Source organism: Bradysia coprophila, unplaced genomic scaffold (assembly GCF_014529535.1).
Source record: "Bradysia coprophila strain Holo2 unplaced genomic scaffold, BU_Bcop_v1 contig_350, whole genome shotgun sequence".
Lineage (NCBI taxonomy): Eukaryota > Metazoa > Arthropoda > Insecta > Diptera > Sciaridae > Bradysia > Bradysia coprophila.
The window spans coordinates 7,018,855-7,031,199 of NW_023503608.1; the positions used below are offsets into that span (position 1 = coordinate 7,018,855).

The window sequence follows — 12,345 nt, forward strand, 5'->3', positions numbered from 1 at the left end:
ATCATCAAAAGTGTAAACTGTCTGAGTTGCAAAGTTGTTCAACTTGGTGCCGAAACTAGGTGACGATGTAGAAGGCCAACGACTGAAATCTATTGAAGAGTCCACGAACAAAAGGTGATGCTAAATGAAATCTTTGACTCGTAAATCGGCGATGACCTAATTACACAAATTATCCCGTAGCGTCATTGTTGAAATGCCCAAGAGAAATGCTAATAGCCGTTTAAATGTGTAGTAATCCAAGATATAGTTTTGGCCTTTTTTTGTTTCGCGAAAAGGGTTGGTTATCAGATTGTGGTCTGATACTTGATAGTTGATACTTTGTTCCCCACCAAGAAGGTTTTCAAATATAAGTTATTGAATTGTAGAACCTTATTCTTCGCAAGCTCCAAGAGATGACAGAAACATTATGTAAACTATGAAACGTCGTTCCTTTCTCACATCTAGTCATTATATCGAACAGATAACAGATCGTTCAAAATTGACATCGCTTGTTATGCTGAAAATTGTAGATCCATATCTGATACAGAGACTTGAACAAAATTCTCAAAAAGATTTCAAATCAATTCTACACGAGCTCGAAATTTTCATTTCAGAGTTTGTTAGTGCATAAGTTGCTCAATTGATGTCATAGAAAATTGATAATAAAAGCAAAAGTTTAGTTGACTGCATATTGAGAAACCTTTCTTATTTCCATCGTGACCTTTACTTATTCAGGACAGAGTAAAAAGTACAGGGTTCACATCAAGTTTACTACTTCCACCTAAATTTAACGATTCTGAATTTTCGGGCGGAAGGATATCACGTTTTCCTGTTACATAAAAAAAATCTCTCGGCACTGTTCATATACTGGGTCAATAAATCTACTCGGAGGCAACGAATTTAATCAACAGTCTGTGCTACCAGCATCAACATAAACCACAAAAAGGAATTTCTAATGTGGAATCGTAATGTCAAAAGTCTCGTTCATATGTGAAAAATTTACTTCTCTAATAGTTCACATTTATCATGTAACAGCATAGAATTTTATACTATAAATAAGAGGACAGAACGACCATACGAATTATTGTTTTAGAAACTCATGTCGTTTGTTTATCGCCATTGTAATTTTACGATCTATATTAGAACTCTTAGAGCGTTCAATGTGAATGCATTTCCGAAAATGGATAGTCGTAGTCGCCTGTTACCATAGAGTCTATGTATGTATGCTGCCAAGAGGAATTAAAAAAATTGACGTCAACCTCCCGTAATGTTCACTTATATAGTGAAAAGTATGTTAAATCAAATAAAGTAAAGATTTTGTATCAACCTCTCGGCGATACCTTAAACGTAACAGAAGTATGATTGCCACTTCTAAATGTTACGCTCAAAGTCGGGCAATTGCAAAGGCATTACCATCTTCTTTTCGTGCATCACCAAGTTGATGGAAAAAATTTATTTAACGACCTGTAATGTGCATCGTTTACTTCTGCATGTATTTTTTGCAGAATTATTGTCTCGGTATAGTCATGCAATTGCCATTATACCTCCACACTCAATGACACAAAAGTACCATATAGATGAAGAAGAAAGTAACAGGAAAGCTAATTTCACTCACCATATTCATCAGTCAATTGGCACTGGTGCTGCAGAACGTACATACGATTAAGAACATATATTTATTCAAGTTCAATCATTCATTTTATTCGATAAAATTCAAACTGGATTGTCGACTTCCTCCGATCAACCGAATCGTATACAATAAAATTAAAAAACGTGAAAGAAATGTCCGTGGCACCGTTCAAAATTGTGTTATTTATTTGCTTACTGAAAACGATTCAATCGAAACCGTTGAACGCAAACAATTCAAATCAGGGAAGATTATACTTCGATGCTGTGGGAACATGGATAATGGACACGGAATGGTTGCCAATAGAAGTTAATATTCCCGACACCATATCGAGCGTTATAAGTGGCATGCAGAGTGCTTGGAGCAGTACCATGGGGCTCTTCGGCATATCACCACCGCCAAGAATAAGAAAGGCTGGAAAGAAACTGCTAAGGATGGCCTATTTACTGACGCTTTTGTGATTTGACTAATGTACAAAGTGCGTCGAAGTGAACCTGTAAGTTAGGGTACAAGATTTCAAATATTAAATTTTGTGCCCATTACAAAGTAAATCCGGCAGTGAGTGTAACATTTTATGATTCCGGAACATATTTTTCAAAGTTATCAGCCGCAAAAAAGTAAGAAAAAACCTGAGACCCGTCTGGCAGTGGCCTATCAACTTTGTGACCCAGGATTTTAATATTCATTTAATCGCTTTCTCTGTTCTGATAAAGTTTGAAGTTATAAAGTACACAAAACTCTGCCTGATGAGTATGCTTATAATCCTGACAATGCTGTAATAATCCTGCAATATTATTCTTAAAGTTAGTTTAATGCCAAAATATACTAAATGTAGAAGTGTTGAGTGTTATAGAATTTATAAATATTACTGAATCACTGAACATTTGCGGAAAATAAATTGACCTTAGAATCCCATTGCTAACGTAAGAAATATTTTGTAAAAATGTAAATTATTGATGAATGAATGGAAATAAATTATAGTCAATTTGCATGATAAATCCAGTTAAAATACTCTGGTCGTTTCAAGTATACTGCATCTTGGCACTGAATCAATAACTAGCTAATCAACTACAGGTAATCAATGATCGTTCAAATGTGACAATTTTGCTGTGTATCGATTAGAAAGTAGCTGCGGAGATTGAACGATAAGTCAAACGAGTGTTACAAGTAGATTAATGCTTTAGATTTTTTTTGTAGAATTTATTTTTATTGATTAAAACCTAAATTTATATCAACACTTGGACAGGAATTTCATCGGAATGAGTAAACCACTTCTCCAAAGCACGGCTGTAGTCGGATACCATTGTCTCATCTGATAATTGTGGGTACATCGAGGTGACGAGATCGATAACCGAATGAACCGAGCTTATGAATGATGGTAAACCAATTTATGACACTTTTCGCATTCGAAGGCCTCCACTTTTGATTGGTAATGAAACGATTGACCATTTAGATTATTATTTAACAATACCGAAACAATCATCCACCCAGACAAAACGTTTTTGAAAGGACAGTATCGTTACTGAATATGTTCCTATACACATTCTCAATTTGGCATATACGGCATCACATCATCTGTTATCTATAACGACGACGAAAGTAAAATAGAGTAAAATGCATGTTAAAAAAATGAAGTACAAGATTTGAAATCAACAGATTGAAAACACTTTGATCAGTGGAAGTAATATACCCGATAATAATACTGTTCAGATGCTTGCCGTCTGTGACAGGTTAATTAAGATTAAATTATCGTCACATTCTGGTACAGACAAAAATGTGCAGGAAAGCTTAAAAAAAACTTGCTCAGATAAGCATATTTGTCATCATAGGCAATTTGATCAAGAGTCTCAAAGACTATCGTCATCGCAAGTCTTCAATAAATTCACTGAGCCGTTCGGAATGGTTATTTACAATCACTTGACCATTCATGTATTCTTAAAATTGAATTTTTGAAGAGATTTCAACTCATCGAACAATTTCAATTATCACCACACGATCATTGTGGTGATAATTTAGTTACTCATATAATGGTGAAAAATATGTAGCTTACGGCATTACAATTTTTCAGTATATCATCAAATCTAATCTACATTTGCATGATCGGCATAGCGTAGTAAATTTATTGAAGACTAGCGATCATAACTTTGAGACACTTTATCTAATTGCCTTTGATAAAAATTTTTGAGCATTTTTTTTATTGGCTTAATGAAACATTCCTTTGATGAAAAATGAAATTTCTTTACAGCCAATCTCAAACAAGTAATAGTTTCCAGATATTCGTCATGCCCAAGACCAAAAGATTTTGCTTATTTGATGAGTGTATTCGTCAAGTTTAATCAACGTATTTAGAATAAAGGAATAAAGGAAAGTTTGTTGAGAACCCCTGGAGAAAAAAAAGTTAGATTTTTGACCATGGCGGAACAATGAATTATTTTACTATCATCAAGAACTAAGATAGAATTTCTTCATATTTTGTTACCAAGAATTTTTTTTAATTAAAAGGTCATCTACGATTCAGTCATGAACTCAGCTAAACTTATAAGTCTGAAAATACAGGCAGAACCAATGAAAGGACAGTCTGAACTCAAAAAATAAATAAAATAAAATCCTGGAATTTTATTACTTGCTACTTGCTATTTATTCATTCGTTCGCAATAATTTTGCGAAAAAAAAACTTGCTCAGAATATCAGTTTAAATGTCATCAAACGAAAGATCAAGTGTCTCAAAGACTATCATCACAGCAAGTCTTCAATAAATTTGCTGAGCCGTTTGGAACACGTATGAATATTGTTGTTCGTGATATTTAAATAGTTTAAATAATAATTGAAGAAGTTATTTATAATCCAACTGATCGAAAATTACCATTCAATTATCACCATACGATGACTATGGTGATTTTAGTTATGGTGAATATACAGATACAGAGGTGAAATATATAAATCAATCAAATCTATCGAATGTACTCCATATACAAAACTTTGAATTTCAGTTCTGTAACAGCATTAGAAAGAATCAAGGTAGACAGGATAATTTTTTGAAAGACTAAATATTTCAGATTGTGTTGATTATTCAACGACATGAGAATTGCCGGCTTTCTGAAGAAACAGGGAATTACTCAACACACGATAAGTAGTCGTCAATTTGCTTCTTCATAGAGCAATGATTTCTTCTCAGTTTTTTATTTTTTTAACATTTCATAAACGGAATATTCTCTTTACACAAATCTATGTTTGAAACAAAATAAGTGACAGATTTAATCGCGCCTGTTCACTGTGGCCCTCAAGCGTGACAAAGTTTTTTGAGAGGGTGCCTAAAAAATTAGTATTGCTGGTAGTAACGGGACCTCAGAGGATACACAAAAAACCACACCACAATGTCTGAGCTGATCCCTTCTCATAAAACATTTTTTTAATTTCGATTTTTTTCCCGAATTGTATACAGTCAAAGGCAGTCAATTTTCAGCATAAATTTGATTCAGCTGTTTTTCAGCTGATCCACACATACAATCAAAACTGGTTTTCCTTGTTCATACGGTTGAAGCTGCTACACGCACGCGCATGATAGTGGTAAAACCGTATAAAGACGTATAAACGGTTGTGATTGTATGTATGGATCAGCTGAAAAACAGCTCAAGCTAATTTATGCTGAAAATTGACTGCCTTTGACTGTATGGATTTTCACGGCAGTCATGAAGCAAAATAATGGTTTTCTGAAGGGATACTCTAAAAATGAGCATTGTTAGGAGTGATGGGACCTCAGAGGTCTCAAAAGGGGTTGTTCTGTTGTTGTATTGAGGGTTGCTCATGTTCATATGGAAATTGGTACAAAAAACGTAGAAATGCATATTGCCTGTAGCTAATGAAACATCAATTGATTTAAATTTGTTATTGTCTTTAATGGGCGCTCGTGATGTAATAAATATCATCATACTCTCTGGTTGTTACAATTCAAAGTAATTAAATCTTAACTGAGAAATACTCTTAGAATGAATGGCATTACAGTCACTTAAAGTAATAAAAAAATTAAATTATTACAAAACCTGAATAGCCGATGAACTTAAAAATACTATTTCATTTTATTGTACTAATTTATATTCGTTTAATGTATGGATTAAAAAATAAAACAAAAAAAATTTAAGTAAAGAACCCTTTTACTTGAATAATATTCCATTTTATTGCATATTGATGATACCGGACGCACATCTTAAAGCTTTTCAATAGTTTTTTCCACTTTTGTATGAACGTTGTTTGTTTTCTGTTTTGTTTTTTCCTTTCGAATATACACAAATAAATTTTCTTTTCGTTTGTTTAAAAATTTATTTACATTTTGAGTTTATACTCAATTGCAGTTTTAACGAATGGCACAATTCAAATTTTTAATATTTTTCTCTCTCTCTCTCTTTGATTTAATTTTTCATTAATATTTTCAACAACAATTTTTTTTTATGAATTTTTGTTTAATTGTTTCGTTTTTTCATAGTTTTTTTTTATCAAAGGACATTGTAAAAGTTTAATAAAATGATACGAAATAGATAGTCAGCATTGTAAGCAGCCGCAATTATTTTACAGTGCAGGATCGCAAAAATATATCAAACGAAATCATATTTTTAGTGGCAATTTCGAATCAGTTGGTATGATTAGGCATGAGTACGATGATTATGTCTTCAACACACTTTCAGTGATTTTAGCATGGAATTATTTACGTAACATGACAGAGTTATTTTCTGGGATTATTGTTTAACTGCAGTCTAAGAATGTCACCAGTAGGCATGGGCGATAATGATAATGATTATCGATAATTATCGATTATCGATAATCGATAATTATCGACTTTGTTTATCGAAAATTATCAAAAAAATATCGATAATCGATAATTATTGATATTTTGATAATTATCAAGATATCGATAATTCGATATATGGATATTTCGGTCCAAAAATACGATATTTATCGATATATTCCGATATATCGGTATATTATCATGAATTTTCAGATAAATATCAAAATATCGATATTTTGATAATTATCGAATTTCGATATTTTGATAATTATCGATAATTATTAAATTATCGATAACGATATGATTAATCAATTATCGATAATTTCTTTCGATTGATATTATCGATAATTTTGAACGTCTTCCATCCCTAGTCACCAGCGTTACAAAAGTGAATTCTAGTAAGCCGTTGGTAGAACCATAGTAATTTTTTGAACCTTGTATAGCGAATAAACCTTGCCCACGCTTTTGGCTTTATGGACTTTTTTCCTCCACTGCTCAACCTAACTTTTTTAGCAAGAGAAATGTTATTGAGCTGGTAAGCCCTTAATATCCATTAGATTAACTCATTTCTGTCAGATTTTGGGAGCATTTTACACATATTATATATGCAATACGTAATGATTCGGTGTCAATTATTATATGAGCCACAACGATTGGATGTCAATTACTATATCAACGGTACTAAGAATTTCATTGCTTGCAATAGCCAACCATCAGACACAAAATGTTGATAAAATTGTCTAAACTGGTGATGAAATTTCTGCATGATTTTAAAATGTAAAGTAAAAAAGATGAAAACAATGAAAACAATGATAAGATCTCACAAATTCAACAAGCTTTCTAAAGATTCTTTTTAGTTTTTAATTTTTCTTTTTTTTAGTTTAGATATGTTTGATTTTTTAGTTTAAATTTTTAATTTTGTTGTGAATTTATGGATTCGATAGTACAACTGAAACTTTGTGTAAATATAAGAACACTTTCAAACAACGGTTGTATTGATAATCAAATTATTATAAGAAAAATTGAAATCGAATAAGAATGTGTACACCTTTGTGGACCTTGTTCAATCAGATTTATTTGAAATTATTTTAAATGAGTCACTGTTTTCTTTTTTAGTCGACCAAACCGATCATATGATCGGCATAAGTGATCAGAAATCACAAAGCCAATAATTATAGAGAAATATCATCTTTGTAAAGGGTAAGAAAACTGTTTATAATTGGAACATTTACCTGCTTTTAGTCTTAGTGGGCGATACTTCATATCAGTTTTTCTATTGCCATATTTTTTTATAATTTGAGTAACTAGTTCTAAAAATAGTCCACATTCGAAACGCACAAGGTGGCACAGTCTCACTATTCTATGACTTCAAATGAACTGAACCTCAAATTACTTTTTTGGTGTTTAAGATTCACAAGACAATTTTTATAAATTGATGTTTTACGAAGTAAATCATTTCATTACAATGCACAGCAAAGAAATTGACTTCTAAATGCACCCATAAGTCTAACTTAAATTAAAACGCAACTCTTCCATCATAGAGAACAACAATGTCGATTAAATGCCGCTCTGTGCATGCTATTCTAAGCTATACGGCGCTTTTTTAAGGTATATTTACACATTTACAGTTTTAGCAGAGTTATTTTAAACCTTTTGTCAAAGCCTTCGACAAGCTACTCAGAGTTCAACTTAAGCCGTTTTGAAATTTCTTCGTTTTTTAAACATTTCAAACTGAAAGTTACATTTCAATTGCGATTTGATATCGGTTTAGTGACGTAAAATTTTAGACTCAAGGAAAGTCGGCATCCATTTCATCCTAAAAGTTCAGTTCTAGTCAGGTGAATTAAGAAATTTTGGTGAGGTAGCCTAGCCAGTAACAATTTATTCAAGATTTTGAAAAGGGCTTTCTTGATTACTATACCAATTCTGGTCTGACCAAAATTGATCATATCAATTTCAAGTCAAAACAAGATCAGTTAATAAAACAGGCTATTTTTGCACTCTTAAAAATTCCAGGAATTTTTTTAAGATTTTATCGAATTAAATTTGAAATAGGTCAGACTTTTTCCAAGCTTTTTTATACCAAAATCTCGACAGATCGTGTCACCATTTTTTTCGATATCTGATAGGCTAAGAATTTACAAAACTTGTCTTGTGAATTTCTCTGTTTCGGAATAACAAAAAAAATGTTTCATTAGAATTACGATACGCCTACAGTATTAGAGCCGTTTGTTAAAAGTTAAAAACACTACATTTAGAGCAGAAAGAGTTATTGGTTTTTTTTACAATAAAAATCAAAATCGTCAAATTTTGTAGAGAAGAAATATTTTTGAAACATTTAAATTTTTACAATAAATTTACACATCTAAAAAATAGTCTGACGTTTGAATTCTTCTAAAACATTGGATTGCTCTTACATTTTCCATATCGTCAGTTAATTACATTTACAATTTTATTTAAATTTCAAATTTCTTAATTTAAGAAATTTTGATAATTTTTCTTTAATTTTTTGTTTATCATTTTTTGCTTCTTATACTTTATTTGTTTACCCCATGTTTAGTGTTTTAATGTATGTACACAATAATATATTGAACCATCCTTACTAACTGTTAACATTTTATATTTTTATCTCTTTTGTCTCATTATTTCTACGCAAAACAAAAATCGACCGAAACAAGAAAACCATCCAATCACAAAACATTTTATCGCAGGAGGGACATTGTAAATCCATCCGGAAAAAGATAAATTGATGGCAAATAAATAGATTTGTTTGTGTCACCCGCCGATATAATCATTAAAGCAAACCATATCAATATCAAAAAAGGTCATCATCGGCAAATAATAAAAAAAAAGTAAAAGCACGGCGAGATCGTGGTCATGGTTGGTTCTTTTTTGTCATCCAATTTACTTTATCAAAATCGGAAAATCTTCATAATTTATGTGTTTTGTGTATTGTCCAGGAAAAATTATATGTTCGTGTAATGGGACAAAGAAAAATACATCATGTAACTAACACGTGCCACCTGATTCGCTTTCCGATATAATGAATTGGGTATGGGTTGCTTCCATGAATTCAGTTCGTAATTAGGTACTTTCGGCTATCATACGAATTACATGTGAGGTCATTTAAGTTGAAATTAAATGAAAATTTCGTTCAAGCGCATTGACGTTATTTTGTGATTGTGTGATCTGAACGGGGGACCCTTCACTGAAATGACTGGATTTGGATTATGGTGAAATGAGCTTAATTGGTAATTTTTTTGATTCTACATTTCACGGATCGTCTGAAGCCGGAATTTCGCTTTGTTATATTTTATGTCATTCCTACTATATATTCGTGTGCAAGTTCAGTTCCTTCGACTTTCAAATTTAGAGTTTTTGAATTTACAAACAGACGCAACCGTTCCACAAGTAAAAAGTTGTCTGAAAAACGTCTGCTGTGAGTATTGATTTCTAACTCTAACCGACAGGAGGTGCCTCTTAACCGGCGACTTCGTTTACTAACTATGCTGATTGGTTCAGATGTCAAAAAAAATTTAGCATAAAAAAGTGAGGTAATTGGAAAACTACCCTCCCGTTCGCGAAAAATATTAAATATTGTTTGAATGGGACGGCTTCTGTTTGACACCTTGAATGCGAAAATTTGGCAGTGGCTTTTGTGTTATTCAATTTGTCACATTTTTATTATATTAAATTAACTGAACACCCCTCACTTCATTCGGAAATCCAAATTGCCCAAACCAATACTGACCAGAGTGCTTTTAACAAAACTTTTTCTTGGTAGAAAAGAGAACGCACTATTTCACTGAGCTTAAAATTCACCGTGAAGGTCCAATATCCAATTACCCACCCGAAGCTCATTTATTGAACAATGATAAAGTTGCTCGGTATCAACAATCAAAACACGCACATTTTATGAGTTCCTTTATTTTCGTTTGCTTTCTCCGAATCGAGATATTGAGTACAATCAGTTTTACCTGAGTCAAATTAATAATTTAGTGCTGCGTTCGACGTTTTCGTACGAACCTCACATTTATAACATCGATATATATTGACCAAATAATATCATTCGCCTTTAATACAACACTGTTATATATAAACGTATCCTCTCTCTCGCTTATAGATTTACACATTTCCTACGAAATTTATGTACATTACCTTCAACGTAACCACGATATTAAATATTGGATTTAGTATTATGTTGCGATGATACTTTTCCTTCGTCTGTTGATTTAGTTGCTGCTTACACCAATATTTAATTAATTAAGTCAGCATTATGATGTTGTTGATAGATCATCTTTCAGCCATTGTGGTATTGGACGTGATCCAAGTTTTTTCAGCAATTTCACCAGCGCTGTATTATGGCTCAGGTAGTATCTGGATGGGGAGGAGAAGAAGATAAAAAAAAGAACCGAACATAATGAAAAAGGAAAATAATGAATATTTCTGAATGACTTCTTCCCAACCATATCTCTGTCATTTATTGTATACACACAGAACAGCAAGCAACAACAACAACAAAATCACATTCGCACAATTCGTTCATAATGTATAGAATGGTTTTTTAACAAATGGACAGGAAAAAAAATATCAGAAAAATAAGAAAAATAATTTTCGTTCTTTTTATTCTGATTATATTTTCCTTTTTTTCAATTTGGTTGTCGGTGTCGGCTTCGGTTGCTTCGGTGGAAGCATAACATTATGCTTATGTTTAGATAAAATAACCCACCGAAATTACATGGTTGTATATACACCACCTTTTGTGTAACGAGTAAAAGATGTAGGCCATAAATTGTTCTGTGTTCGCTGGTTATTTATTTTATTCGTTAAATTTAGGGGTAAAGTTAAGTTTACGAGAATGAAGGGTTTTTCCCAGGCCAAACAAACAAAGTAAAACTTTTTCTGCATTTTTCTTTCTTGTTTTCCCCGATGCTGTTCAGCTAATACAATACGAGCATTGTATTCGTGTATACGGGCAGGAGAGCTGAATTCACTTTTATTGGTTGAGATTTCTTGTTATTGGAGATCAACACTTTATGGAAATTTAATCGGTCTGGTGGTGCTAATGAGGATGGAATAACTGTTCAATATTTAATTTGAAAAAGCTTCAGTAACTGACATTTTATGTCCAAGTTGGACAGTCCAACGATTTTCGAGAGGTAATTTTTTATTTGGAAAGTATAAATATGGCTAAATCGGAAACTTTCCACCTCTTTTAATTGTGAACTATAATAAGTGACTAACCTTTGGTAGTCCTTTTTAAAAATACTTTTGCTTGTTGTTTCCTTACTTCTGAGTGGAAAACAAAGAACTAAACAATGAAATCGATATACGACAGAAAACCTTCGTTACTATTTTTAGGGGTAATACGAGGTTTTTGATATCAATGAGGCGTTGCTGATACGTTTGCCATGTGGCTATTTATTTCGCATCGATCAATTTACTGTCGAATGAATGAAATGAGTGAATAGAAAATGAATGATTTAAAAGGTAAAATTACAGATCTTCTCATTGAATTGTCAAAATACAACATTAAACCCAACATTTTCATATTTCAACAGAATAAGGGCCTATAAGGGCTTATAAGGGCCGAAAAAATCTGAGAAACTTCACAAAACAAACTCCAAAAAAATCTTCTTTTTTAATTTTTCGGAAATTTTTCAAAAATGAACAAAATCCATGTCCAACTCATTGACACTCTATTCCATATCTTCTTCATCGTACATTATTATAGCTAGAGTAACCGATGTCGACAAATCGCATTAGGTATATGAGCTCAACCAAAGCAAAGGTTTGTTTTCAAGTCGCGAAATGCAATTGTCTTTTGTTAAAATGAAGTTAAGACTTTATTTGAAGTTGAGGCTCTGCGAGTTTAAGTTTTACAACAAAATTCGTTTCTGTGCCATCACGAAATTCGGAGATCTCAGCCCTTCTCGTAATTCAATATGTCAAACTGAAT

The 12,345-nt window shown here is 32.3% G+C and overlaps 1 protein-coding gene across 2 annotated transcripts in view; it reads right to left on the bottom strand.

Annotated features, from left to right (window-relative positions):
• Window positions 1-7,243: 7,243 nt before the first annotated feature.
• Window positions 7,244-12,345, bottom strand: part of LOC119081074 (bifunctional heparan sulfate N-deacetylase/N-sulfotransferase) — an 88,037-nt gene continuing 82,935 nt past the window's right edge. For both annotated transcript variants that reach the window (XM_037189815.1, XM_037189816.1), the window contains one exon: window positions 7,244-10,763. In XM_037189815.1, the coding sequence (XP_037045710.1) occupies window positions 10,661-10,763 (103 nt within the window). In that variant the 3' untranslated portion in view covers window positions 7,244-10,660. The remainder of the gene's footprint in view (window positions 10,764-12,345) is intronic.